At 48.4% G+C, this 27159-nt stretch overlaps 9 protein-coding genes across 9 annotated transcripts; 7 read left to right on the forward strand and 2 right to left on the reverse strand.

The window, feature by feature from the left end:
* Positions 1-171: 171 nt before the first annotated feature.
* On the reverse strand, positions 172-1874 carry HD556DRAFT_251536 (NAD(P)-binding protein). The gene is made up of 6 exons (XM_041310028.1): positions 1759-1874; positions 1427-1705; positions 928-1372; positions 861-868; positions 753-811; positions 172-704 (listed from the first exon to the last, which is right to left on the reverse strand). The coding sequence occupies exons 2-6, from the start codon at positions 1449-1451 to the stop codon at positions 390-392; spliced, it is 852 nt and encodes a 283-aa protein (XP_041162452.1). The 5' UTR covers positions 1452-1705; positions 1759-1874; the 3' UTR covers positions 172-389.
* A 368-nt stretch (positions 1875-2242) lies between these two features.
* HD556DRAFT_1431094 (glycosyltransferase family 90 protein) lies at positions 2243-4220 on the forward strand (the record flags this gene model as incomplete). The annotated part of the gene is made up of 7 exons (XM_041304973.1): positions 2243-2482; positions 2532-2669; positions 2723-2825; positions 2880-3417; positions 3467-3823; positions 3872-4080; positions 4144-4220. 7 exons carry the CDS (start codon positions 2243-2245, stop codon positions 4218-4220), a joined length of 1662 nt encoding a protein of 553 aa, XP_041162453.1.
* A 2938-nt stretch (positions 4221-7158) lies between these two features.
* On the forward strand, positions 7159-8734 carry HD556DRAFT_1431095 (uncharacterized protein; the record flags this gene model as incomplete). The annotated part of the gene is made up of 3 exons (XM_041304974.1): positions 7159-7473; positions 7533-8237; positions 8288-8734. The coding sequence occupies 3 exons, from the start codon at positions 7159-7161 to the stop codon at positions 8732-8734; spliced, it is 1467 nt and encodes a 488-aa protein (XP_041162454.1).
* A 212-nt stretch (positions 8735-8946) lies between these two features.
* HD556DRAFT_1356209 (Ndufs1, NADH-ubiquinone oxidoreductase 75kD subunit (775)) lies at positions 8947-12004 on the forward strand. The gene is made up of 11 exons (XM_041302483.1): positions 8947-9168; positions 9218-9301; positions 9361-9409; positions 9469-9486; positions 9545-9568; positions 9623-9670; positions 9725-9787; positions 9844-11071; positions 11124-11431; positions 11484-11723; positions 11780-12004. Exons 1-11 carry the CDS (start codon positions 9096-9098, stop codon positions 11868-11870), a joined length of 2226 nt encoding a protein of 741 aa, XP_041162455.1. The 5' UTR covers positions 8947-9095; the 3' UTR covers positions 11871-12004.
* HD556DRAFT_251864 (HIT-like protein) lies at positions 11997-12938 on the forward strand. The gene is made up of 4 exons (XM_041310029.1): positions 11997-12230; positions 12280-12414; positions 12472-12533; positions 12593-12938. Exons 1-4 carry the CDS (start codon positions 12077-12079, stop codon positions 12779-12781), a joined length of 540 nt encoding a protein of 179 aa, XP_041162456.1. The 5' UTR covers positions 11997-12076; the 3' UTR covers positions 12782-12938.
* Positions 12939-14330: 1392 nt separating this feature from the next.
* HD556DRAFT_1465126 (uncharacterized protein) lies at positions 14331-15733 on the forward strand. Its single transcript, XM_041308338.1, has 7 exons — positions 14331-14406; positions 14466-14584; positions 14637-14798; positions 14898-14973; positions 15022-15153; positions 15205-15389; positions 15446-15733. The coding sequence occupies exons 1-7, from the start codon at positions 14337-14339 to the stop codon at positions 15689-15691; spliced, it is 990 nt and encodes a 329-aa protein (XP_041162457.1). The 5' UTR covers positions 14331-14336; the 3' UTR covers positions 15692-15733.
* A 1370-nt stretch (positions 15734-17103) lies between these two features.
* HD556DRAFT_1465148 (uncharacterized protein) lies at positions 17104-19577 on the forward strand (the record flags this gene model as incomplete). Its single annotated transcript, XM_041308339.1, has 11 exons — positions 17104-17190; positions 17245-17438; positions 17509-17572; positions 17639-17810; positions 17889-18017; positions 18071-18189; positions 18242-18403; positions 18465-18540; positions 18594-18731; positions 18779-18966; positions 19022-19577. 11 exons carry the CDS (start codon positions 17104-17106, stop codon positions 19262-19264), a joined length of 1572 nt encoding a protein of 523 aa, XP_041162458.1. The 3' UTR covers positions 19265-19577.
* A 724-nt stretch (positions 19578-20301) lies between these two features.
* On the forward strand, positions 20302-21979 carry HD556DRAFT_252115 (uncharacterized protein). The gene is made up of 7 exons (XM_041310030.1): positions 20302-20665; positions 20725-20843; positions 20897-21058; positions 21126-21201; positions 21254-21385; positions 21434-21618; positions 21675-21979. The coding sequence occupies exons 1-7, from the start codon at positions 20602-20604 to the stop codon at positions 21906-21908; spliced, it is 972 nt and encodes a 323-aa protein (XP_041162459.1). The 5' UTR covers positions 20302-20601; the 3' UTR covers positions 21909-21979.
* Positions 21980-23084: 1105 nt separating this feature from the next.
* On the reverse strand, positions 23085-25681 carry HD556DRAFT_1356236 (uncharacterized protein). Its single transcript, XM_041302484.1, has 6 exons — positions 24503-25681; positions 24079-24369; positions 23837-23928; positions 23406-23595; positions 23159-23250; positions 23085-23106 (listed from the first exon to the last, which is right to left on the reverse strand). The coding sequence occupies exons 1-6, from the start codon at positions 25582-25584 to the stop codon at positions 23093-23095; spliced, it is 1761 nt and encodes a 586-aa protein (XP_041162460.1). The 5' UTR covers positions 25585-25681; the 3' UTR covers positions 23085-23092.
* Positions 25682-27159: the final 1478 nt, after the last annotated feature.

Genomic DNA, 27159 nt, shown 5'->3' on the forward strand with positions numbered 1-27159 from the left:
GGGGCATGACACGCGATCACATGACTCTGACAAACTCATCTACTCTTCCCGTCCATTGCTTATCGATATCTCCCACTCAAGCAGCCTCGCGCTGGTCCTATCTGAATCCATTTAAAATTTGTGTCAGGCTGGATATGATTTGGCACCGGGCTCTGGAAGGTATGCTATGCACTTCACACATCCTTGATTTTCTATTTCTTACAATCCCGCGTGTAGCGAGTCACTTGGACGAACCTAGCTGTTACTGCACGCCAAAGGCTTTCTGAGTGTCATCAGCGCTCAGCGCTGATCCCTCAGACAAGAGTAAATCGCATCAGCATTTTCTAGATCCCGCCACATTCATGCTCAAATCCAATGCCGTCCAAAGTGAGTGCTACGCATCAGCTGTACTATGTGAAGTAGACGTTTTCTGTCCATGATTCGTATCTATCTATGGTTTCAGTGAGACTCTTGGCCTTCTCTCTCCCTGCTCTGACTGCAATCCTGTGCAGTGGAAATCTTAGCGGTGGATCATCTAGGTGAGTGAGCTTCTCAATGACTACCACCGCCTTTTCAGTGTCTCCATCAGCCAGAGTTGAAGTCATAAACTGGCGGAATTGAGAACCAGGTAGCTCTGGGTCTGCATATGCTGGATGTTGAGGAACAAGTTGCATGTTTCCCCTGAACATCCCCGTCCGGAATGGACCTGGTTCGATTATGGTGATCTACCTGGCATTAGCTTGAGTTTCATCTTCAGACTAAATTGACTAAACCTGTATGTTCCAAGCTGGGTCCAGTTCTTGTGCGAGACTCTCACTGAATCCTTCCAATGCTGAAAATCCGGTTTGAGATACTGATGTGACCTTGACAAACACGCTTACCTTGTTTACTATTGTCAGAAGTAGCTGTTGATGAGCATTCATGTCACACATGGCCATGTTCACTCACGATGCGGCATAATAGGACGCTGCAGCTCTTCCACGTAAGCCCAACGAAGAAGAAACCTGCAATAATCTTCCTCCGATAGGTTTGTTCACTTCCCTGAACATCCGAATAGCCTCCCTTGTGACATTTGATGCACCCCAAAAGTTCACTTCGAAGATTTGACGAGCGCCCTCATCGCTCATAGACTCCATCTCTCCGAGAATAGCCATGCCTGCGTTGTTGAAAACAACATCGACACGTCCGAACACCTCTTTGGCTTTTGCGAATGCGGCAACGACCTCTGAGGTCTTTACGACATCCGTCTCGACAATCAACAATTGAGAAGACGGATACTGTTCAGCAAGATCGCACAGGGCTTCTTTGCGCCGTAGAGTTGCGATCACTCTATTTCCGTTCTTTAACAGGAGTTCGGTCATGGAGCGACCGAATCCCGAGGACGATCCAGTAACTTGCATTGATTCGTCAATTCGCGAAGCCCGATGAACAAATACCGAAAACATACCTAGCCAGACCTTTGATTCTGCCATAATTTTGTTATGAGTTGTGAGGAGATGCAATTTGCAAGCGATGATAAGGGGTCAGATCTCAGAGTTGGCTTTATATCTGTCGATCACCGCCCATGCATGGTAAACGATTACTCAGTTCAAAATCGGACGGGGTCTTCAGCTACTGCTCCTCAGTACTCAGTACTCAGTCAGCATGACACACCTTTGCTTTGTGATGATCTCACTAATTGACTTTTGGGGGCGGTGCCGGTGATAGTGGATGACCGGCAAGAACGCTAGAGAATCTGCTCGGCCAATCAGTTTCATGTAATACAAAAATGAACTCAACATTTCATCATATGCATATGTACATGTACATCTCTTAATCCTGCTCGCAAGTCCAAAATGTGGTCATGCGTGCACGTGGTAGCTGGCCGTGACAGACTTAATCGTCAGAACAATGTATAATTTTTAAAAGGGATCAATATTAATTACGTATTTATGGTACACGTAGAACCTTCTCCATGTTCACCTCAGCTATCTTACCTTGAACGTAATCTCCGCGCTCGATAGTGCAGGGTTTCATACTCACCTCAACAATGCGGTCCATCAATCAAGGTGATGCACAGCCAACAAGATGGCGCGGCTGGATATTCCTCGTCTGTGTCTTCCTCTTTTTTATGCAAGCCGGCCTTTTCGCCGGTCACAAGGATCAAACTTCTGGACGAGACTTGAGTTCACGAGGAAACTGGTTCTCGACTTCCTCCAAGTGGCTCCCTTTTGTGAAGGATGGGAAACCATACACCCTCACCGAACATCCCATACCGAAATTGATGGCGGATGCGGAGGAGAAGTTCAAGCATATGCTCTCGAGGCAAAGCAAAACTCTTGCAGGCGCTGTGACTGAATATAGGAAAAGATACGGGCGCGAGCCTCCCAGAGGGTTTGGAGGTTGGTGGAAATTCGCGCAGGAAAACAACGTGAGACTGGTGGACGAGTTCGATGCCATTGATGAAGACCTGGCACCATTCTGGAATATGTCTGGCGTAGAGTTTCGAAGGAGGACAGTCCAAGTGAGTGTGATCTCCCCTCCACTATGGTACCATGACGTTTATTTTGCAGGTTACCGAACTTCCGTCTATTGATTTGGTCCGCATCGTCAATGGCAAGGCCGAAGGCACCTCCATTGACAAGTCGGGTAGCGAGCGCGGACATAGAGCATTGGGGTTTATGACTTTACTCGAGAAATTTCAAGATAAGGTGTGTTTGCCCAGTCCTCTCTATCCATTCCTTCTGTTCATGAAGGCCTATAGCTCCCTGACATGCAATTTGCCATCAACTCGAAGGCGGAGGGCAGGATCTTGGTACCTTGGGAACACCATCAATTTCCTAACATGACGTTACAAGATTCATCAGGTCTGTTACATATGACATTGGTGAATTTAGGGTCATGCATTAACTGCGCCTCAGGTGGAATCACCTCCATGGTCGGATCTGACTTTACTTCTGATTGGAAGGGGCAAGGAAGTGTTTGGGCAGCTTATCGCCGAACATGTCCTCCCGAAGCTGAAGCCCGTCGCCTCTACAGTTCATACCGCAATCCCAATTCTGAAAATTCAAAAGTTTTCTTCGGCTCCGCTCCAGCTCCTGGAGACGAATTCACCTTTGTGCCAAGCGTCGAAGATTCTATCGACTACTGTTCATATCCCTGGGCTCACTCTTCCCAAGGCCACTTTTTCTCGGACTGGCGCACGATACCTGTACTTTACCCTGTTTTATCTCCCGCAAAGGCCTCAGGATTCTTGGATATTAGGATTCCGAGCCACTATTATTTTACACAGCATCCCAGGTACACTTACGGGTTCAATGCTCACGGTGATGAACCCCATGACGTTGATGATTTAGAGGTTCCATGGGAAGAAAAGATAGGCGTCGTTTTCTGGCGGGGCGCAGACACTGGTGGTGGTAGCACACCCCCGGGCTATGCGTCGTATTACCAGAGACACAGGTAATCCGTTCTTGCTACCCTATCACGTGATTCTCATCTTTCATGACAGATTTCTTCACATGACACACGAGAGTGCAGCAGGAAATCGGACCATTATCCATGCTGACCCCTCAAGCGCTAACAACTTCATTACCGCTGAGGTCCCTGCGCGACAGCTAAATGACGACATCATGGATGTTGCATTTGTTTCGACAACTGGCGGGTATCCTGGCGGCGAGGAAGCACTTAGAAAAGGTCACCGCTTTGCATCACCCGTTCCTCTGGGCCAGCACTGGGCGTATAAATATCTCCTTGATCTTGATGGCATGGGTTACTCGGGACGTTTCCTGGCACTTTTATCTAGTGAAAGTGCCGTCATGAAGAGTACTGTATGGCGGGAGTACCTGTCAGATTGGTTACAGCCATGGTGTGTTTTATAACTGGCACTCGGATGCAGGGCTGAATAGCAAGCAAGGCTACACTATATACCTTTATCCTCGTCCTACGCCGAGGTATACAACATCCACGCGTATTTCTCCGGACCTTCGCCGTCCACTTTGACCGCTGCAAATTTGACTACAACGCACCCAATACAGTCACTAGACGGCGACCAGCGTTTACAGCGCATCGCACGTGCGGGCCGACAGTGGAAGAAGACGATAGGGAGGACTGTCGATATGGAAGGTGCGTTCTAGCTTTGCGGGCATGTATTTGCAAATTGGTTGACCTGACTTGGTTTGGCAATAGCGTACGTCTACAGACTATGTTTGGAGTATGCGAGACTCTGGGCCGATGATCGTGACACGATGAATTTTGTGCTGTGATGTAGAGATAGACTGCGTGCTGCGGCAAAGTCTACGGTGTCTTGATCATCTCACTTAATTTGAATCTCATATCAGCTTTCGTGGAGCATTGAGCCATCAGAGTTGTTCATATAACTTATACCTTTGAAGGATGCAAAAGAGATGCGGAATGTATTGGGTTCGCGGTTGTTAAATTGTATGCTTGCGCACGAGAGCCAAACTTGGACTTGTTGATCGCCGTTCACAGAACACGGCACAATCGTTGTAGAAAAAGTCATCGACAACAGATTCCGGGCGCAAACCTATCCACTCGTTCGTTGTCACGTATATCAGAAGAAACCGGAACTTAACTTGGATTGGATTGGGCTTCTGCGGTGCATATCGACTGTAGTGGGGTCTTGGGTATGAGAGAAGCATTGGTACTTATTGATGCCTCTGGAGGGTGTAGTAAGGGAGATACGGTGTGTCGGACTCTTGGTCATTAACTGTGGACACGCGCGCAGCACGGAATATTATTATTGTGGTAGAAAGACTTCGATAACGGATTGCAGGTGTCCATAGTAGAACTACTAGGAAGCAGACGGCCCGCTGTCATTGTAGTGATATCGCACGATGTGAATGATTGATGATTGGAGAAGCACAAGAAACACGAGGACATAGTTGGCAGTGCGAAAGAAAGACTGTGCCCTCTACCAACAGACATGCGCCAGAGGAGGCCTCTGAGAGGTAGAAGAAGGGAAGAAGTCCCCGATCAAGAGTGACGTAAGATTGGATAAGTACTTGCATCGGGAATACCCGACATTGCAGAGCGTTCTTGGTTAGCCCCGTTAATTTGTGTTATCACGTTTCAGCGTGCCGCAATCAGTTTTTTAGACGATCTTTGTCGTGCCTGTTTCTCGCTTGACGGTCACCAAGTGGCGTACGGAACGCTTATTGTTTGGCAAAGGCTTTAGAAATAAACAGAGCCAAAGGATCATTGACGGCCCGGATAATCGCCTTCAACTACGGACGCAGCCAGCATCACGACCACCATCAGTTCGTTCACGCCGGATCTATGATATAGACCTCTTGATATGTATTGATAAGCACGATCAATCATCCCCTGAGGGTCAAGTCACGGTATCAAGAAAGGATAGCTGGCAGGAACCCCGCGGGTTGAAACCGAGTTGAAATACGCTGCAAGATCTTGAAGCTATTCGTGGAACTGCACATGACCGTCAGTGCTTCACGAACGCCTAGTACCACCGCCATTCGAGTCTCAAACCGTATCATTGTCTTGGGGCGCAAAAATAGCGGACCTTCTCCATCCAAATCAGGCTGCCTGGTAATAGGAAGCAGGAAGGTGAGATATATAGATAAGGCGACCCTGACAATCGACATGGCATGGTCAATAAGGCGGAGCAAAGGAATCAAACGGAGTCATCTGGGTTAACACAAAACTCGTGGGTACGATGGCCAGGTATTCTTTAAATTGAGGATCACCGGTTGAATCGCCCATGATGATCTCGGTGATTCCCCATCTACTCCTGCTAATCCAGTCATCGGTCTACGATCAGTTTTCGGTGTCTGACGATGAGTGCGTACATGGTATGATTGGTCACGGGCACCCCCGTTGGTTACATTGAGGACGAGCGAATGTATTCTGGGGACGGTCGGCTGGCTCACATATTGCTCATTTTGGCATATATCTCCATATATTCTTGAATCTGTCGCTGAGTAGGACGAGGAACCCGTCCTTGGTTGTTTCACTTGGTCGATTCAGGTGCAGGCTGGCTACATTGGACCCCTCGATCGTTGATCCATATTCGTCTTCTCTTCCCGATGGCCAGACCAGGCGACTGGAACTTGGTGTCTGTGTTGGGCATGCCAGGGTTCCCTATGGCTGCGTTCACCGCCATATTACTTATCGGGATTTGGCACGTTGCCTTCTGTCCAACACGAGAGGCGTCCGAACCGAGGGTGACTATTTGATGGCGGTGTGCGAAGATGTAGAAGGCGGCCTTGCATAGCTTCACCTAACCACATTCCTTGAAACGATCTGCGGTCGGTGCTTTGATGTGCCGGATGTGCAGTACACACAGGTGCGCTATGGACACCTTGTTGAGGATCAAGTTGATGGGCCTCGTGTTCACATCTTACTAGGTTTGTTCAAGCTGCTGGCTGTGACTGAGCTTATTGCTCGAGTGTAGCTGCAGACATATTAGTGTCTAGTCCTCTGGTATGTAGGTAGCGTGAAGCAATATGTTTTTTGTTGGGCAAACCCAAAGACTGGTGTCCCTTCGGCGTCCCCGCCCGAGTCACGTGCACTTCATAAATAAGAAGCGCTGAAATGAAATGTTTGATTCAAACAATCGCGGATGACCGGGACTGGGTAGTTTGCTGTAGGTCCGTTTTGTACAAAGGATGGTATGTCAAGCATGCACGTGTCAGCTGATTATTGACTTCTATTCTGATCACAGGATTCAGAGTTAATCAACCTAAATGACAGTGTTTTGTGCTTGTTGCTTTTACAGAGACAAAAGACGCTTGTACGTATAAAATCTTGTTACCTTTCACTACAGACATTGCCATGCTGACGCCGCGTTGTACTCAGTCTCGCAGGCGGTTTCAAATCAGATGTGAAGTTTTTGAACTCTATTCCATTGTCAGGACCGCTATCTTCCAAGATGAGATCAGGAACGTCCGTTCGAATACGAAACTCCGGCTTGGAAATACTAGCGGGTTGGCCAAATTTTACCAAAGATGTCTTGCTGTACCTCCAACCCCATCTTGTCTACGACGAATCAAACACGTTGTGGGCGCGTGATTGGCTCGATGTCATCGTTGTCCACTGGATCTCGGCACGCTAGATGTGGCTCTTTTTGGCCACTCACTGTTCCCGGCTGGTAAATAGAGTCCCGTCCAGTTCCACAGATCCTCACTCTTCTCCTTAACCATTAGCGACATCTCTACTATTGCGATGCATCCACGATCAGCACTAGGCTCTCCAACACCATCAGCTGCGAGTCGCCTCTCAGATAGCAGCCGTTCAGATGGCAGTCGTCAATTCGCGCGGAACGGAAGCGTATCAGAATTCGAAATCGAGCGACCACTCAAAATGAATACATCATCTCCAAAACGACCAGGCGTTCGTCGTCGTCAGTCTGAATATGGCGCTGAAACTGCTCTTCGTGCGAGCGTATCACGTTTACTCACCGCCAAAGCGCGTCCGTTCACTGTCACCGGTCACATCCCAATGGACCCGGCGTCCTTGGTGCTATTCTTCCGCTCAAAGGTGAGCTGTTTGTGGGCACTGATTAATAGTCGTTATCTGAATCTGAGTCCGATTTACAGAGTGGCATTACCCACTCGCTTGATTTCCCCATCAACATTGATTACGACACACCCCCGGCTCTCGAAGTGCTACTCGCAGCATGTAAACCCCATCCGACACCTGGATTTGATGTATACCCTGACCGTGAAACCCTTTTCTACCCATCGAATCTTCCTTTGACCGCCACTCTCGAAATCGCCAACCATCCCATCCTCGATGCAGTGCGCAATGCACTGTTCCCGGCATTACCCATGGGACATTACCTCACCGCCCTGAGAGATAAACTGGAGGTGATGGTAACTGGAGCGCGTATGGCGCCCCAACCCCGTACATTACGCAACGATGGTAGAGTTGCTACAATATGTGTCACTCTACCTGTTCACCATCGTGGTGGAAACATGATTGTCCGAGACTCAGAAGGGACAGAAGAGAAGTTCTTCGGAGGTGGAGGCAAACCTTCGGAGGTCCACTGGACTGCATTCCTTGGGGAATGCGAATACGAAGTCGAAACCATCCAGCAAGGATGCAGGATGACCTTTACGTACGCGGTGCATCTGAAGACATACGGCGCAGCAGTCGATCCTCTGATCACACCGAGTGAATACTTCCTTGATCTTCTTTCCCCAGTCCTCAGCCTGTCTCGCGGACGCAAAGTAGCATTCTATTTGACCCATGATTACGGTGTCAATCCTTCGGAGGGCCTAGCCGAATCTTTGGTTCCTCATGTGAGTTTCAGCTGACTGCGGGCAGGACTTTATTGACGTAAGGTGACCAGCTTAAGGGCAGCGATTCACTTTTATACCATGCCCTGAAGGTGTACAAACTTGCGCCGGAGCTGCATTGGGCAGCGGGGGGATATGTCTGGCCCATCGATCGGACCGTAGAATGCGGAAACGATGTTCTGGATTCGCCAACAAGCTTATCATCGATGGGCTTTCCTAGCGCTTTTGGATCACCTGCTCGTTCAGCAAAATCCATCCGTGGTCCGATGAGCTACTACGGTGGTCCGGAAGAAGATGACGTAGAGATAATGAAAATCGAAGCTCACAACCTGAGGATGAGGGTTGAGGAGAGCGGTGCAATCCCTCTTTCTCAAGCGGAAATCTTCATCCTTTCTGATTGGGTTCCCGGGCCGCTTGCGAAGGAGAGGGTATACTTTGTGTCCAATGGAGAATTGGAGAAGCTGATCGTGAATGTTCTCCTCGTTATTTATGTTCCTTGAGACTTGTTGGAGGGTACGAAGGACGTAATTTGCTAATCATCTAATAATTGGCTGCAGGAACGGCTGCGATGGAACTCAGTCCGGACACTTACTAGTATTTGTACTTTTACTATTTACTGCCTGTAAGTAATGACATATCTGATAAACATGGCTACAAATATTTCTACCGCAAGATGTTCGGCACCATGTCATGTTTGAACTCCGCCCGAATCGTGTAATACTCGCGATTTCGTTGGTCGCTGTGTATCACGACGAGCACCGTTAATCCCCGCTTTTTTAACCGGCAGCGCTCGTCCGTGCGAGTGACCTGCAATTGTTCGGTTTTCTCTGCATATTTCTTGGTCCTCCAAATAATATCTTAATGTTACGCTTGGTTTCGCGACCCTCCTCAACGGGGCGACTCGGGAAAGTCGTTTGCTCTGGTGCTTCACATGGTACGCCTGCCTTGACCTCCATATCATCCTAGGTGTTCATATTTTGTAGGCCGCAGGTCCATAGCGTCCACATCTGCACGTCAAGCTGATATCACTCTCACTGTTGACGGGAAGGAGGTAACGGTTCCGCAAGGTACATATCTCTATATTTCTGTTCGTGTTTCGCGCTTCACATAGCTTATTATCGCGTAGGGTCCGCGTTGATTCAAGCTTGTGAGGCTGCTGGTGCTACGATTCCTCGGTATGTCTTTTCTATCTATCTGTATCACTCCAGTAGTTGCTCACTAACTCCCTCTTCAGGTTTTGCTACCATGACAGGTTCGTCAGAATGTAGTTTCTTTCTTGATAGAATGTAGAGGCTGAAACTGCCCTTTAGACTCGCGATTGCTGGTAACTGTCGGTGAGTGGAAAGTGTGACGGCGAAAGGGAGGCGGAATGTTGATGCTTGCTCTAGTATGTGTCTGGTTGAAGTCGAGCGTTCCCCAAAGCCAGTAGCATCATGGTATGATATCGTACTCATTTTTTATGAGTTCATGTGCTTATCAATGATATTCAGTGCTATGCCGGCCATGCCTGGTTCTAAGGTGTTCACAAATACCCCGCTGGTTCATGAAGCTCGGTAAGACAATATTGAAGGTGTCTGCATTTTACCGCATCTGCTCACAAGGTGCGCAGTGAGGGCGTCATGGAATTTCTTCTAGCCAACCACCCACTCGACTGCCCTATTTGTGACCAGGGTGGTGAATGTGACCTTCAGGACCAGTCCATGCGATACGGCTCTGACCGTACGCGTTTCCACGAAATTACGGGCAAACGTGCAGTGGAGAACAAAGATCTTGGACCTCTCGTTAAGACTTCCATGAACCGTTGCATTCAATGCACTCGGTGTGTCCGGTTTGCTAATGAGGTTGCTGGTGTCGAGGAGCTTGGTACGACGGGTCGCGGTAATGACCTTCAAATCGGCATGTATGTTGAGAAGACCATGGACTCCGAACTTTCTGGCAATATCATCGATCTTTGTCCCGTCGGTGCTCTAACAAGTAAACCATACGCCTTCCACGCCAGACCATGGGAACTAAAAAATACCGAATCCATCGATGTCATGGATGCCGTTGGTTCGAATATTCGCGTCGACTCTCGCGGTGTCCAGGTGATGCGAATCCAGCCTCGAACCAACGATGAAGTCAACGAGGAGTGGATCAGTGATAAGACGCGTTATGCTTACGACGGTTTGAAATTCCAGCGCTTGACGACGCCTCTAATCAAGCAGGGCGACCGTTTCGTTGCAGCGTCGTGGGAGGAAGCTCTACAGACAATTGCAGATGGTATAACCTCCTCAGGGGCTACTGGCAATGAGATTCAAGCCATTGCTGGACACCTTGCTGATACCGAATCCCTTGTTGCCCTCAAAGACTTGATCAACCGCCTAGGATCAGACAACCTTGCACTCGACCAGACCAATGGCAGCGCACCACCCCCACATGGTGTTGACGTTCGCTCCAATTATCTCTTCAACTCTACCATCCCCGGTGTTGAGGAAGCCGATGCCATTCTACTTGTTGGCACTAACCCACGTCACGAGGCTGCCGTCCTTAACTCTCGCATTCGCAAGAACTGGCTGCACACAAGTCTTGAAGTCGGCCTCATCGGCGAACGTGCTGATATGGCGTACGGTTACGACTACCTTGGAGCAGATTCTAAGGCTCTTGCTGACTTCATTGCTGGAAAGGGAGCATTCGCAGCCAAATTTAAAGCAGCCAAGCGGCCCTTGATCATCGTCGGGAGCGCTCTTGCGGAGCAACCTGACGGTGCTGCTGCTTACAACGCGTTGGCCAAGTTTGTCGAGAAGAACAAAGATTCGCTCATTACCCCTCAGTGGAATGGCTTCTCCGTCCTACATAGGGTAAGCCTTGACTTTTAACTTCTGATTTTCAGTCGAATGAATTGCCTTTTAGATTGCCTCTAGACCTGCGGCATACGAAATTGGGTTTGTTTCTTCGAAGAAGGCTGCAAGTACCCAACCCAAATTTGTCTACTTGCTCAACGCAGATGAAGTCGACCCCAAGTCCATACCTGCGAATGCTTTCGTCGTTTACCAAGGCCACCACGGAGATCTTGGCGCCTCGCTTGCTGATGTCTGCTTGCCTGCTGCAGCATACACTGAAAAGGCTATGACATGGGTGAACACGGAGGGCCGGTCTCAAGTAGGTCGTGCCGCTGTTCCTCCACCTGGCGCTTCCCGTGAGGATTGGAAGATTATTCGGTAGCTGTTATTTTCGTGCGACTGTTATTTATACTCACCTCCTATCTTCTAGTGCACTTTCGGAAGTTCTCGATTCACCACTGCCTTACGATGATGTCCTGAGTTTGCGTGACCGCATGTGGGATATCTCGCCTACTCTCGTCCGCTACGATGTTACAGAACGAACATCCCCTGAAGTTGCTGTGGCAGGCCTTCAGACTATAGCAGCCAATACGGCATCCGCAAAGGTCTCTGGCAAGCCCTTCCTCAAGCCCATCTCCAACTTCTACCAAACCGATCCTATCTCACGCGCGTTAGTATCTCTCATTTTTATCTATTTTTAAATACAGGCTCACGCGTTACTGGTAGATCCGTCACTATGGCACAATGTACGCGTGCCTTTGTCAAGGGAGAGGACTATGGGATCAGTGAAAAGGGCTCGGAAGCAGCGTATGCGTGACGGATGTATACTAGTAGTAGGAGTAGTTCTTAAATTTATCTTAGATGCGCAAGACTCCTGCTTTGCGACATCCTGTGCAGCTGTTTTTAGCATATTGATGGATCAGATGCATCTGCATTGTATTGTAACACTTAGACCTCGAGTCGGAACGCTATTGACAGCTGCCAAAATGAGGTAAAAGCAGTTAGACCTACCTGTCCTTTCCCATGACATCCTTCATTATTGGCGCACATGCCAACCGCAGTATACCAACAGAATGGAGGGACGATGCAGATCGCAATTGCCCATTCTGCCGTATTATCGCAGGCGAAATGCCCTCGACGCGTCTGTATGAGGATGATAAGGTCATAGCTATTCTAGGTACTTGGCGCTGAAAAGTGGGCGAAAGCTGTTTTGACCTGCTACACAGATATCCTGCCCTTGAGACGTGGGCACACTCTTATTATACCCAAGGCCCATCATTCGCGCGTGTCGGAATTGCCCTTAGAATATGCCAGTGCAGTGGGGCAGGCTGTGACGAAAGTGGCGAATGGACTGACGAAAGGTGAGGATGCTGTTATGATCCTCAGTGGGATATGTTAAGGAGATTTGCGCTCGGAAGTGTTGGGTAATACTGCGCTCAATGTGGTGTGCAATCAGGAGTATGCGCAAGCAGTGCCACACGTATGTGTTCGAATCTTTATCTGCAGCTTTGAAGCTCACTCTATGACGTTGCTGCTTAGGTTCACTACCACATCATTCCCGCCCCGTCACTTAACTCGAGCGCAAGAGTAGAACCATCTGAGAAACCGAAGGAGAATGACATACCTCTAAGCCGGCGGGAGATGCACCAGCGAGAATTTGAGTCGAGGGAGGAGCTCGATGAGGATGAAGGGAAGGCCTTGGCTGTGAGGATACGAGCCAGTCTATAATGGTACGGGAAAACGTCCGTCTCATCTAGCATTTGAAACATACCTTAATCTTATTGTACTGCTGATGTTTATCCCCTCAGACTCTTGCTGCTATCATGTTGGTAACACTCCCGATAGCTTAAGTATGTACCGGCCATCTTTGACGATTGATTTATACTTTATGCATTACACTGATCACAATTGTCTCGCCGTATCAGATGTTGTAATATGATACGTATCCAGACGACTTCTGATTTCGAAAGTCTTCGAATGGCAGTGTCACAGCGCCCATAATACACAACGCTAGAACAACCCTTACTATTTGGTTAGTCTCATGAGACATAGCCGCGCCAGTGACTCGGTCCTGCACAACGTCACTCATCGGATAGGCTCGCTATATCACAAGCGCTGTGGCCCTGCTGCTTTGCAGGGTGGGACTTCGCTGCGCATAGTTGCGCTGTCAGCCCAGCGATGCTATGCCCCTTTGCTGAATTCAGATCACCGTTCTACTTACGAACACGAACACGAAGCTGAAACACTGGCATCAAAAATCCTGGAGACAAAGACCAAGCTCTTGGTGTTTCGGAATCAAGTAAGTACTATTATGCCAGTACATATCACAATACTGTACCTCTGGCAATCGTGCGTCACAAGGCCTTGGTTGCGTTATTGATTTACCCACCATAATGCCCCACAGGTTAAGTGCAGGTATGTTGTAGAGATCAGACAAGAGTGACTAAAACTACTTTTTTGCTGCTGTATCACCTTCCTACTCGCGTTTACTAACCAGTCCATGCGTGTCACCTTGCTGTCCGTCCCGGCTCCTCTCCGTTGTTACTAGTAAGTGAAAATTCCGCTAGCGATAGTTTGAACCCAAGTCAAGCTATGCTAATCTGACATATAGCAGGCATCCGATGATGACACAACTGGGATTGTGACATCCGAACAACAATCAGGCGAGGTCGCTAAATTTGTATCACGCGCAGTTCACAATTGCCTCCATACGCAGAGGTACAGCACTTTGAATCATAGATTGCCATGCCGGCGCATCTGGCCAATCGGGCCCGGGTTGCAACTAGAACGATCTCTTCGAGGCTCTCTGAATCTGAATGCGCACACACGTGTTACAGCGCCCATATACACAAGCTAATGTTAGACCAACATTGAACAGCACATGTTGATGTACTATTAGGGGTTTCGTCAACCCAGCAGCGCTCAGCTAGTATTTGCTGTTTGCCCACCCCAGATTGCTGGCTCAAAAAAACCAGGTTTGTGTCAGTCAAACCCTTACTTATCATTACTGGATACACAGAGTTCATCAAAGTCTACCCTGCGGCTGTGACCTTGAATACCATCAGCTTATCAGTGATGCGATATCGTAAGATGCCGTCACGAGTTCCGAACAATTAATCCCCACTAGACCCTCGAGGCTCGAGGTGAATGGATTCGATTCCCGCCAAGAACACGACCCAAGTTGTTTCTATATATAACGATATACGTGAAAACCGGCGAAGATGCTCTTTCTTTCCTTCGCACATCTCCTAGTCTGTACACAGCTGAACATTTCTATTTCTCCATGGCTGCAAGTGGCATCCCATTAGATGCCGGTACTTTAATGTCAACTGTACTGGAAGGTATTTTATATGGTGAGTTTTGCAATAGGTCTGACCTTCCCGTGCTCACCAAGCTGGGATCATGACTCTAGGCTTTTCAATCCTTCTGTTTATAGGTACGATCTGGTCTTTAACCTACAAACAGCGCATACAAGACATCAATCGCCCAATTGCCACGGTGGTCGTCCTGCTGTGGATGCTGAGCACTGCAGTTAGCGCTTCTTTCTTCTTATATTTGTTGACATCTGCTAACATCTTCCAAGCACATCATCGTGAACATTATTCGTGTTGAAGACGCATTTGTGAAATATCGCCACACGTACCCAGGTGGGCCGTCGGCATTCCTCGCAGACGTTGCCCAGCAAACGTATGTACTCAAGCATGCGTTATATGTCTTACAAACTCTACTTGCTGATGGGGTAGTGGTGGGTTCATATTCTTATCTACCTGTTCAAAACATTGCGATTTTTCTTTTTTTGATGACTGTTTGAACCTCTGGGCTTATTAAAATTATCCTGTTATAGATTTATCGCTGCTATGTTGTTTGGCAATCTATCTGGATTATCATCCTGCCAAGCATGCTGTGGTGCAGCGTCGCAGGTTAGCCCACTATCAGGATCCTGAAGTCGTGTTGACATTGCTTCGAAGTGACTGGTATTATTGGGCTGTATTGTGCGGCCCAATCCGGGAGCAACTCTGGAGACATCTACGCCCAAGTGCTTGCGAAATGGGTCACAGCGTTCTTTTCCATGACAATTGCGACCAACTTGTTAAGTTCAGGTGAGCACCTTTCTGCGTGAGTACGGTTGTCGAGGCCCTGATTGTGTTCAGGATTACTGATATATCGCATCTGGTTGATTGAGAGGAACGCCTCTACAGCTCGCGTCACGAATGTCACTATGATGCCACTCTTGCATGTGCTTATGGATACTGCTGTTTTGTACTCTGTGGTGCTGTTCGCGGCATTGATCTGTTTCGTCTGCTCGAGCAATGGAGAGGTTGTTATGTTGGATATGGTAATTCCGCCCTAAACACCTTTCGTCGAACATAAAACTAAGCTTTGATTAACTAGATCATGCCGATTGTGTCGATCGCCTTCTACATAGTGCTTATTCGCATTGCGATCAGTAGAAAAACCCGCAGTTCCTCCAGCATTAATATACCCAGAAGGACAACTAGCGAGGGGGGGCAGGACAGCTCGCAGCAACATTCTATGCAGCCTTTGCAGGTTCATATACCCCAATTCAATGTCGATACTCCAGGGTTCGGCAAAGGGAATGAAGGCCAAGTATCGCCATACCCGGTAGAGTCTGTGTAAAACGCACCTCGAAATATGTATGTAGTCTACTTGAATTTGACCTCTTGATACTATTTGGCATGTCAGCACAAATAACCGCCGTATCGGTGTCAATTGTATCAACTCCGTCATGCTGCGCTGGGTATTTGCAATCCATTCCCTGCAAGATATTACTCTTCCATTTTGTTTCCACTTTCACAACACTACCAGCCGTACATGGCTGGTACCACCTGCACCTTCCATAGCTGAGAACAAACATTATACATTGCTTTGCCTGACGGTGACTTAGCTGTCGTCGTCGTTACCTTTGGAGCTAATACAGGTTTCGTCGAGGAGTGCAACCTCGCGGTCGAAAAGTGATCGTGAGAAATGCATGACTGGTTCCATGAATGTCTGAACTTATGCCTCCTGGGCTAATTGGGTCTCAATATAATGATTCAACCATTGTATCGAGACCCAATTAGCCCGGGGTAAATACTAGTGCTGTGAAACTATTACTGGAGCGGCAGACACTGAACGAATGCGAAAGCCTAACGTCTTTAAGAGAAGTGAATCAATGAGTATGTCTCTAGAGCAAACGAAAAGCATAGGTTGAAGCTTCCCTGGGAATGATTTCGCATGCATGGAGAGTCCAATGGAAGTTCGAGCTCCGAGACCGGTACACCTTGTTTGCTCATGTGATTCTGTAGAATTATCTCGTTGCCACTGTATTTGAGCTCTTCAGGTCGCCTTGAATTGTATTTCGATCGTCTGTCCAGATGACTATTGTTGGGGCAGTACCTTCCGACCGAATCCAACGACATTGTGGATGAAGTTGATGAAGCGGTATCAGTATCTTCAACTTGCCGGGAAGCCGCAAGGATTCTCAACGTCCGATCAGAGTTTTATTACTTATTTATTCGATTTTATTTCATGTATAATTTAGCCATTATGTAATGTATGTAGATTCCACTAGTAGTAGTCTCTGTGCATACAAGTATTACTACTAACTTGTATTGTAGCTTGTGAGAATGCAGCCCTAACCGAAGCTACTGTCTCCTCGCTATAGCCAGAGGTAGGTAGTATTGCTTTCAAGTCAGCCTACTGTGCATTGATATCACTGCCCAAGTCTTATATATAATGATATATGCACAGGCTGGCAAAGATGCCCACAACTTCGCGCACCTACCGTAAGGCTGTAGACAGTCATTATAGATCTTATTTTTTGCCATGGCTTCAAACATTCCATTGGATAGGGAACTGCACGGGTACGGGTAACCCGCACGGGTCACGGGTACGGGTACCGCTGGGGTACGGGTACGGGTCTGAGATCATGATACCCCTACCCCTACCTGTACCCGCGCTGTGGGTATCAGTCAAGGTTTGCACTCTTTGTTTGATGCTTTGGCGCATATGCTTATGTTATATTGTTTGCTCTTGTTAGATTCTAAAGGATGCCACGACACTCAACCGGTACTATCAGACCATCTTCTTCAACACAACACCTATTGTCAAGTCCCACAGCTGAAGTCTATTGTCATGTGAGTTGTCCTTGATCATTCTTGCTTGTCTTTACTCCCTGCTCGTTTTCTCAGACCTCCACTGCACCCTCTCATACATTGCGCGCACCCTCTCATATCCCGCGCACCCTCTTGTACATCCGGCACACCCTCTCGCACCTCTCAGACCTCCACCCTCTCATACATCGCACGCACCCTCTCGTACATCCTGCGCACCCCTCTCATGGCTCCAATCCACCCTCTCGTACATCCAGTGCACGCTCTCATGAGTCCGTTGATCCTCATTCAAGCAAAAGCCATGCTGATCCGAGTCGTTGCCCACTGTTCACAGTTGGTCAGTCCGTCAATCCTCGTTCAGGCAAGAGCCATGCTGATCCGAGTCGTTGCCCACCGTTTGCAGACTGTGAGTCCGTCGATCCTCATTCGAGCAAGAGCCATGCTGATCCATGTCGTCGCCCACCGTTTGCAGTTTGCGACGTTCCCAATGCGACGGACACCATGCGCGAATGCCCAGCGCGTGCCAGCAAATTTGCCCGTGCCTCCACTCCTCCTTCTTGTGCCATCCACATATGTTCGAGTCACGTCAGCATTCACTGACGTGTGCTGGACATATGTGCTAAGCACTGGCGGTGATACCTATGGTACCCACGGGTAAACCCTGCACAGGTGCGGGTACGGGTCTGAGCTTGTTGTACCCGCCGAAAACCCGTACCCGTCAGAGCGGGTACGGGTTTTTGCCGGGTGCGGGTGCGGGTATGGCCTCCAATACCCGGGGGTTTACCCGTGCAGTTCCCTACCATTGGATGCCGCTTCTTTACTGGCATTGGTGCTGGAAGGCGTGGCATACGGTGACAAGCAGTTCCTTCGTCCTATGCCCACTGAGCTAAAGTCTCCTCTCTAGGTTTTTCAATCCTCATGTTTATCGGTACTATCTGGGCTTTGACCTACAAACAGCGTACGCAGGATGTCAGTCGCCCAATCATTGTGGTGGCCATCCTGCTATTGATACTGAGTACTGTGGTAAGCCATTCTTGCCTCCTACATATATTGTCATCTGTTGACTTTCTCAAAGCACATCGTCGTGAACATTGTTCGTGTCGAAGACGGACTAGTGAAGTATCGTAACACGTTCCTGGGTGGGCCAGTGGTATTCTTTGCCGACCTTTCCCAATACACATTTACGATCAAGAATGTGTTATACATCTTGCAAACTCTAGTGGCCGACGGGGTAGTGGTGAGTTCATACTATATGCAGCTTAAATCCCACTGGGCTCACAGAAGTTGTTCGGTTGAAGATTTATCGATGTTATGTTGTATGGCAATCACTCTTGGTCATTGTCCTACCGGGCATGCTGTGGTGCAGTGTTGCAGGTTAGTTCACGATCATGTTTCATAAAATCATGTTCTCTGACGTCGCATCGAAGTGACTGGTGTCTTTGCAACCTACAGCTTTTCGCAAGTCACAACTGACTCCGAACAATTCTATAACGAGCGTGGGAAACCTGCATATTGGGTTACTGCATTCTTTGCCTCGTCTATTGCAACGAATTTGTTGAGTTCAGGTAAACACGTTTTTGTGGGCGCGGTGCCAAGGCCTGAACTTGTCTAGCATTACTTGCGTATCGTATCTGGATGATTGAACGTGAAATCTTTCCACTTCGCACCAAGAAGAACACCACGATGCCGATTGCCATACGTGTGCTCGTGGATTCTGCTGTTTTGTACTCTGTGGCGCTCTTGACCGCATTAATCTCTTATGCTTGCTCGAACAATGGAGACATTCTCATGGTGGACATGGTAATTCTGTCATTGATATCTGTTATCTGAAAAAAGCTGAACTTGGAACTACTAGCTCATGCCCCTCATATCGATCGCCTTCTACATGGTCCTTATTCGCATCGCAATCAATAGAAAACACATTCATATCTCGACTATAGGGATGATCAGTGCAACAGAACCAAGCAGATTGCAGCAGTATCCTATGCAGCCCTTGCAGGTCACTATATCCAAATTTACGCATCGTGACAGTAACACAGTATATGGAATCGAGAATAAGGATCGGCCATCGACGTCCGACATTCATGGCGGAATCTAGAGGGGGCTCCCCAGAATTGTAAGCAAACTGAGCATCGTTTTTTTTGTATTTCCCCATAGATTTGTTTGTGCTTCAAATTTAACATATCATCATGCTTGCACACAGTTCTTGTTATCCGTTTCGTTGCAATTATATTCCTCTGTCGTCGTCAAATGACTGGATTCTCATCCAGACTGTCATCGTTATCGTATACACCCCATATTTCGATTAAATGTGCATCATGTTGCAGGAACAGTATTTCCGAGTCATTTCCGCATGTCACGAGCTAGGAATTAACATTTAATGACGGCGAAAACGTGTGTACACAGTGTAATACAATTCCCACCTAGCCAACGACTCGTCAACATTGGCGCAGTGACTTTATTTGCCTATAGACATTTCGCATGTTTCTCACTATCGGTTATCAGTCTGGTCAATCGCGTTCGAAGTTTGAAACCACATTCTGTTCTGTTTGGGAGACTAGGGAAAAACAAAACTCGTGCAGACCACTCCCAACTTAAAAGGCCCACCCACCACAAGTCCAAAGCATCGAAAACTACCCAATATCCAAGGCTGAAGCTGGTACACGGAAAGATTGGCAAAGACCTTCCCAAGCAGAACGATGCGGGAGCACGCAAGCACCTCGTGGCATAATCCATATACAGACTAAACCCTCATCGGCAGACGTGCTTTTGATACACGATATGAACGTGTAGAGAAAGAAATTCCATAGTAGATCCAATTTCCTGCGATTCCGAGAGCCTGGGGCGTAGTAGTAGTTCTTTTGACGCGCCTTGAAAGTCGTTCAAAAGGTTAGCCAACACAGTTCCGAGTCCAGTCCCAATCTAAATTTCTACAGGTCTTATCAGTATTGATGTTCAAGGTTACCTTCCGAATGCATAGGGTTGCGTGGGATGTTCCCCCTGGATATTTATGTATGACTAGACGGTGCGTGTACATTCTACGCTTCATATCGGTTGATAAGTAGCCAGAGCGAAGGTCATATATTTGCGGGCTTATCCAATAGGCACCAGAGAAATGACAGTCCAACTTGAAGGGCGAGGTCCCTAATCACCTTTATTCAAACCATATTGAAGACAATCGTCGGAACTCGTTCCTCCTGCGGCTTCAACGGAAAATATCATAGTTCCGGCAGACTAATTGATAGACGAAAGCGACGCATCATGATACAGCGACCGAATGTCTCCACGATGACCATTATCAAAGATTCAAACCCCATCTCACCCGCTGCGGATGAATCTATGCAAATTCTGTCACAATGTCATATTTAATAATGCACAGGAACTGGCACAGATGCCCACACTTTCCACACCTCCCAGTTGGATTGTAGACTCGTTATGACTAGCCTCCCTGCAGACACGAGCGCTTTGATGTCAGCAGCACTGGAGAGCATTTTATATGGTGAGTATCGCAATGGGTTTCTCCGTTTCATACTCACCAAGCTAGGCTCCCCTCTCCAGGCTTTTCAATCCTCATGTTTATCGGTACCGTCTGGGCTTTGACTTACAAGCGTCGAATGCGAGACATCAATCGCCCAGTTGCTGTGGTGGCTGTCCTGTTATTGTTAGTGAGCACCGCAGTTAGTTTCTTGCTTTCAACGTAGTATGATATTATTGGCTGACAATTCCGAAGCACATAATCATGACCATCGTTCATGTCGAAAATGGCCTGGTGAAATATCGCGATACATGGCCAGGCGGGCCAGCGGCGTTCTTCACAGACGTTACGGAAGAGACATACGTGATTAAGCACGCACTATACATTTCCCAAACTGTAATTGCTGATGGTTTGATGGTGCGTCCTTGTGTAAATCTACGTTTGAAACCCTGTGAGCTTACAGGAATGTCTTGTCTGGCAAAAGATTTTTCGCTGCTATGCTCTTTGGCGATCCATCCGCGTAATCATCGTACCGAGTTTGCTGTGGTGTGCTGTCGTAGGTCAGGTTTGAATAATATTCTGGAAGTCACGTACTCTCATATTACTTCGCAGTGACTGGCATTCGTGCTGTCTACGGGACTTCACAAGCCACTTCTGATCCCGGAGACGTCTTCGCCATCGACGTCGAAAAGTGGATCATAGCATTTATTGTATTGACTATTACAACCAATCTGCTATGTTCAGGTAAGCACGTTCCCGCGAGCGCAATATCGAAGCCCTGAAAGTGTCCAGGACTACTGATATATCGTATCTGGAACATCGAACGTCGCGTTTCTAAAATACGTGCTTCGAATAGCACTATGATGCCAATTGTGCGTGTGCTTGTGGATGCCGCTGTTTTGTACACTGTGATGCTACTCGGCCTTCTGATCTGTTTCCTCGCCGAGAACGATGGAGAATCTGTTTTAACGGACATAGTGAATCTGCCGTTTACCTCTTTCATGGAAAACAACACTGAGCTCTGATTGACTAGGCCGTGCCTGTCGTATCGATCACATTCTACATGGTCATTATTCGTATCACGACTAGTTGTCGACATCACCTCTCGACTGCCAGTACTAACCGAACCACCGAGGAGATGGAACAGAGAAATATGCAGCAATATCAGAGGAAGTCCTTAGAGGTCCATATATCCCGATGTACTCGTGATGATCGCGTCTCAACTTACAAGGTAGACCGACCATCGACAGGGATTGAAGAGATTTAAAAGGGTATTTTGTACTTGACATGTAGTCGATATGAACTTATGATTTGACACGAATGCCTTACGCTATGTGCCATAGTGGCGCATTCGACCTAGGGGTTGACAGGGTGTGATTTTTACAACACTCGAAGGGAATTCGTGTCACGCTGGTGAGCGAAGGAACTGGCAAAAGGGAGATAACCAGCAATAACATACATTCCGTGACACGCAGAAATCTCATGTCGAACGATGACTAGGACTATAGCGATGCTCGCTTATCACGTGGTTGTGTGCTACAATGCCAAATATAAAAAATTCATAGCCTGAATTCAAGTTTCAAACTCACAGGGGAGCTTCGAGTCGATGGCATCGGGGCGCATCATAGCCCGCATTGAAATACCATCAGCGCGCTGTGACAGATAAGCAAGTTGTGCAGCAGGAGTACCTGGGAGTGACTTATGAATTGTGAACCTGTAGCACGTAGTTATTACTAGTGGCGGAGGTTTTGACCCTATCTTTAGTGACACATGTGGTAGCTTATATACGATAGCCCCGTAAGCAGGAGCCTGGAAACAGGCCTTGAGCGCTTGACCATTGGTTAACCAGCAGTCCAACTTCCCCGAGCTGAGTCGTTTCGTAAAAGTTACTCCAAATTTTGCTTGCGTGGAAATATGCGGGGCGGCAGAATGAGAAAGAGGTATTCAGCGTAGCTGGAGAAGGTAAACATAAAGAAGGTTTGCTATATTGCGCTGCTGCCTCCTTTTCCCGATGTACCTACCCCCTAAGGATACCCACGCAAACCTCAACCCCCTTCGCTCCGTCACCCACGAATGCCCCCCTGACTCTCTCACACGCCCACCGCGTAAACTTCAATACTTCTTCATCACACAACGAAGACGGAACATGTGGTGAGAGCGTGATTATCAACTGCGGTTCTGGCCCTCTTGGCGAGTCGGAAAAGGGGGATGAATCAGAGCGTGAGAGTGGCGTAGACGGGAACGCCGCTGAGAAAGCAGTCCCTGGCGCAGACTGTAACCCAGAAGACCTCATCTCGCCCTGTCCAAGCGGACACACCTGCCACACATGCGGAGCAGGGAGACTTGTGACGTGTTCGTGTCGCTCAATTTCGCGGACGACGCGCCAGAAGGATTCCATTTGAGATTCTAGGGTGTTTGTGCCTTTTGCGCCTATACCCGTACCTTTCGTGCCTATACCACCCACGCTGCCAGCATTCATTACAAACGACGTTGCAGGTGCAGTCTGCAACAACACACCGCCTAGGACTATACACGCTGCGTATGCGACGTGCGTGGTGACAATGACCTGGAGAGTTGCTAGAGAAAGGTCGAAAGGTGTGTACTGTGCACTGCGTGGGGAGTTAGCGTAGGTATGTCACCGAGCAAAATGATTTGAAGGTAGGCAGTTAGGCAGGAAAGAGTGTTGTGAGGAGAAAGGTCGTGACAAGAATGGATGAAGTTGAACAAAAGCCCTCGTCGAACGAGAACAAGAGCAAGTACTCACACATTCAAAACCATCTCACCCCCCAAAATCGCTACACAAAACAGAATCGGAGGAAGGGCGTACGGGTTCCTCAGTATCCTCTCCCATGGCGCTTGCGCTTGTCCTCTTCCTGGGACCGAGAATGATGGATGGAGTCGGGGGCGCTGGAATAGAGAGAGCGGGGATGGGAGGTGCATGTGTTTGTTCGTTACTTGTGGGAGGTGTTAGTTGGGATTTAAGGAGGAAAAAAAGGAAGAGGGATAGGGGACAAAGGAGGGAAGGGTGTGCATCAGAGTCATGAGTGTGTGATCAATCTTCAGAAACATAACCTATGAACACCCAACCAGAATAAGAAATGAACAGCGAACGAAACGGAGCTACAGATGAAACGAAAACGAAACTTGGACAAAACAAGAACCACGTGAAAAGAAGGGACGGTCGAAAACACACACCTCTAACTAACACATCATGATGCTCAAACGCAATGGAAGTAGCGAGGAGGGAGAGGAGGACCGTGATAATGAGACCGAGGGGGTAACACAGTCTGTGTACGAAGTCGTTGGCGTTGAAAAGTATTGGTATTATGTGAGACGCAATGCAGATCCCCCGCACAAGAAGCAGAAAAATGTAAGACCAAAACAAAACAAGAAATCCATAAGCTTCGCCAAAGCAAACAAGAGAAGAGAAAACGTACCCCAACATCTCAGGCCTCTCATCCCCCCAATGATGATGATGTCCATCATTTCCCATCTCACCTGCGCCGTGCAGACCCAGGCCTCGCGTGATGCCCCCAGCTACGTTCAGTGATGCATTCAAAGCTAACGTTGACGCAGCAGAGGGGAGGGAGGGGGAAGGGCGCCCGTGCCCGTGTCCGTGTCCCGCAGAAAGTAGAATATGTTCGACAGCTTCCTTGGCTACGTACACGCCCGCAAACATGAGGTAGACACATTGGGCGAAGAGGAAAGTGGTTTGTGTGCGTGCTGGGCTAGGTAGGGGATTAGTTTGGGCGGGTTGGATGGGTAGAGAGGATACAGGGTTGCGGGGAACATAAATATCCGCGCGGTTGCGCAGACGACGAAGCGATATGTGCGTGGGGACGACCGGAGAACAAAACTCACCCAAAACCACCCTTGTTTCTACCAAGAAGAGGCCCGCCCGCTGCGATTCCAAACGCATCAAACACGACCCAATAGCCTAGGCCTGTACACGCCAACGACCCGATAGCCTGGCCGCGCACCCAGACCAACCCGCCCAAGCAGAATTGCAGTATACATGCAACTCGTGCCAAAAGACCGTCTTTGCTTAGATTCCAAGAAAATTGGTTATAATAGGGCGAGGGAGGGGATGCAGGGGATGCTGAGCTGGAACGAGAGCTTGTGCCTGTTGTGAAACCGACTTTGCTAGAGCTTACGCCCTCCCCGCCTTGGACGTTGCTCACCGAACTCCATGGGGACATCGGGGCAGGGGTGGGAGCCGTATGCAACTCCTCAGGTTTTGTTACCGGTTGTGATTGACGAACAGGGTCGAGGAAAGAAAAGAAGTTATGAGAAAGGGAATGTTTATGATGATGGCCTCTACGCGCTGTCACGCTAGCTGGGACTGCACCTGCAGAGTTTGACTTAGAGATAGAGCCCGAGGAGCCGAATGAAAAAGAAGCTGTATGATCATGTCCGATCTGAAGGGGCTCGCTTTGAGATGCGGGTATATGAAGGTCGATTTGGGATTGTGAATTGATATTTGAGGCAGATTCGACGTCTGCAGGGAGATCTTCAGAGATAGTTGCGTGTGAGCGGGGAAAGAATATTGATAGGTTGCGCGAATGCATCCGGTTGTGTCTTCGTCCGTGTCCTCTGAGTCCTTCTGGAGGGTCGTCAAGCTGAGCTGGTTCAAACGGATGAAGTGGGACATGGAACGTGTTGGCGAGTGGGGATGGCACGGGTGGCATGAACGGACCCGAAGATATGCTTCGTACTCGACCATGAGATGCACGGAAGGGCGAGCTAGGCGGTGAATTTAAAGAAATGCTAGGCGGACGTCTACCTGTTGGTTGACGTGCTGGTATTCCTGGACCAAGCTGTGGTTGTCGAAGACTAGCAGGCGCTGCTGTCAACGTAGGCGCCGTTGGTGGCTCATTGTCTGGTATGAGCACAGACGTGTCACCATCGTCCACGTCTTCCTTGCTGGACTTTCGGCGGTGCATGGTCGCACTGCTAAAGTAATTATGATTCTAAAGAGAGTGGAATGGAGAAGGAGCGGCTGAATGGTAGTCGTTTAATTTTACGTGCTGAGCGTTTATTTGGACTTGCATATCCTTTAAATCCTTACATCAACCACCATCCAACGTCAATTAACGACAATTAATATGCGACGACGACGGTGACTCCCTCGGCCATGAATCAAAGGCCCTACTCCTGTCATTAATATTTGGTGCATGATGCATCCCTTGTATCTGTTCATGCGAATGCATGACATACACGGTCAAGTTTCAACTGGCACTATGTCGGCGGTCTCTGTCGACTTCACACCGTGTCCTTTTAGCTCTATGACTCGGAAACTAAAGGTCGGGCCGCGTCCTCTTCATCCTGATCACACATAATTACATCACCTTGCAGTATTCCTGCCTTCTACTACTATCCGTTTCTTCTGTCTTGGCATGACACAAGCAGGGTTTAGTAATGTCATATCCAAGCCAAGCTGAATCACGCCCAGTTCTTAAAAGTGCTACACCTTTCTATGCAACGACTCAGCTAGTCTGAGCATTTGAATAGGCGATATTCACCACACCGAATATCAGCGCCAACCACTTTTACGTCTCATATTGACCCGGATGGTTATCCGGTCGCCCACTGTAATTGTCATCGACCGAGAACTTGAATGGTACTAGTGGACTCGCGCAGGATGGTCCTGAATTATTGATCGACCATTTGAGCAAGAGGGCGTGAGATGTAGGTTGGAGGGGTCATTTCGTTCAATAAGCACCCAGGTCCGAGCGCAAGACGGCGAGCAGGCAGACTCTCCCGATATCCAGTTAATCGATAGCAAGAACTCTGTAATCAGTGGTAAGGGACGTTGCAGAGTTTTAAGCCACTCATCCTCGAGGACCTACGACGTTTGGAAGATGCGCTTTACTCGTCATCGCGTTAAACTATGGCATGCTGGTTTTCGTCATACAATACGATCGCCCTGTAGGCAAGTGCTGTACATGTTTGTGTGCCCATTGATCCTTTTCTTCGTCCCCAGGCCTGGGTCTTGAAGCATCTCGCGCCAGTTCCAACTTCAGCACCATAATCATTTTCGAACTCCGTATCCGATACGTCTTCCTTGTGTACATTTGCGCTCTCACGTGAGTCGAGAAAAAAATCATGCACACTTATACTCACTGAAATCGCGTGCATAGCTGATGAATTGGCATATTTCCGGTCATCTTGGAATCTTGCGTTGCCAGCTCCTTGTAACGGCACTTACTCACTCTGTGTTAAGGCCCAAAAACCCAATCATTGACTCAGCGTCGTGCTTGCCAATCGGCATATAATCGGCGACTTTACGAGTATGGCACTGAGTGATGCGACCCTCAATGACTGACTTTGCAAGAAGGTCGTTTGGGGCTATTCAGTTGCCCGTTCATATGACGCGCCGGAAGAGGAGTATAGTCTCTGTGAAGACGTACGCATTCGACGCTAGAGTATTGTCATCTTCAAGTCAGCTCAAGGGTCCAGCAGTGCTTGGAGCTGAGGGTATCCAGATTAGATGATATCCCCTTCGAAACGCCACGGCT

Source organism: Suillus plorans, assembly GCF_016647745.1.
Source record: "Suillus plorans strain S12 chromosome Unknown HD556scaffold_16, whole genome shotgun sequence".
NCBI classification, from domain to species: Eukaryota; Fungi; Basidiomycota; class Agaricomycetes; order Boletales; family Suillaceae; genus Suillus; species Suillus plorans.

What these genes read in the sequence shown, in the direction of transcription:
- HD556DRAFT_251536 (XM_041310028.1), bottom strand. Translation starts at nt 1,451, where the DNA reads ATGGCAGAATCAAAGGTCTGGCTAG. An exon ending in AGAATCAAAGGTCTGGCTAG is followed by an intron (nt 1,373 to 1,426) that starts GTATGTTTTCGG and finishes AATCAATGCAAG; the next exon opens with TTACTGGATCGTCCTCGGGA. An exon ending in ACCCAGCTTGGAACATACAG is followed by an intron (nt 705 to 752) that starts GTTTAGTCAATT and finishes AATGCCAGGTAG; the next exon opens with ATCACCATAATCGAACCAGG.
- HD556DRAFT_1356209 (XM_041302483.1), top strand. Translation starts at nt 9,096, where the DNA reads ATGTTACGCTTGGTTTCGCGACCCTCCTCAACGGGGCGACTCGGGAAA. An exon ending in GCGATTGCTGGTAACTGTCG is followed by an intron (nt 9,569 to 9,622) that starts GTGAGTGGAAAG and finishes TGCTTGCTCTAG; the next exon opens with TATGTGTCTGGTTGAAGTCG. An exon ending in GAGGATTGGAAGATTATTCG is followed by an intron (nt 11,432 to 11,483) that starts GTAGCTGTTATT and finishes CCTATCTTCTAG; the next exon opens with TGCACTTTCGGAAGTTCTCG.
- HD556DRAFT_251864 (XM_041310029.1), top strand. Translation starts at nt 12,077, where the DNA reads ATGACATCCTTCATTATTGGCGCACATGCCAACCGCAGTATACCAACA. An exon ending in TAAGGTCATAGCTATTCTAG is followed by an intron (nt 12,231 to 12,279) that starts GTACTTGGCGCT and finishes CCTGCTACACAG; the next exon opens with ATATCCTGCCCTTGAGACGT. An exon ending in ATGCGCAAGCAGTGCCACAC is followed by an intron (nt 12,534 to 12,592) that starts GTATGTGTTCGA and finishes GTTGCTGCTTAG; the next exon opens with GTTCACTACCACATCATTCC.
- HD556DRAFT_1465126 (XM_041308338.1), top strand. Translation starts at nt 14,337, where the DNA reads ATGGCTGCAAGTGGCATCCCATTAGATGCCGGTACTTTAATGTCAACT. An exon ending in ACTGGAAGGTATTTTATATG is followed by an intron (nt 14,407 to 14,465) that starts GTGAGTTTTGCA and finishes TCATGACTCTAG; the next exon opens with GCTTTTCAATCCTTCTGTTT. An exon ending in GACCAACTTGTTAAGTTCAG is followed by an intron (nt 15,154 to 15,204) that starts GTGAGCACCTTT and finishes GATTGTGTTCAG; the next exon opens with GATTACTGATATATCGCATC.
- HD556DRAFT_252115 (XM_041310030.1), top strand. Translation starts at nt 20,602, where the DNA reads ATGACTAGCCTCCCTGCAGACACGAGCGCTTTGATGTCAGCAGCACTG. An exon ending in ACTGGAGAGCATTTTATATG is followed by an intron (nt 20,666 to 20,724) that starts GTGAGTATCGCA and finishes TCCCCTCTCCAG; the next exon opens with GCTTTTCAATCCTCATGTTT. An exon ending in TATTGTTAGTGAGCACCGCA is followed by an intron (nt 20,844 to 20,896) that starts GTTAGTTTCTTG and finishes ACAATTCCGAAG; the next exon opens with CACATAATCATGACCATCGT.
- HD556DRAFT_1356236 (XM_041302484.1), bottom strand. Translation starts at nt 25,584, where the DNA reads ATGCACCGCCGAAAGTCCAGCAAGGAAGACGTGGACGATGGTGACACG. An exon ending in GAGAGGCCTGAGATGTTGGG is followed by an intron (nt 23,929 to 24,078) that starts GTACGTTTTCTC and finishes CTTCGTACACAG; the next exon opens with ACTGTGTTACCCCCTCGGTC. An exon ending in TCATGATGTGTTAGTTAGAG is followed by an intron (nt 23,596 to 23,836) that starts GTGTGTGTTTTC and finishes ACCTCCCACAAG; the next exon opens with TAACGAACAAACACATGCAC.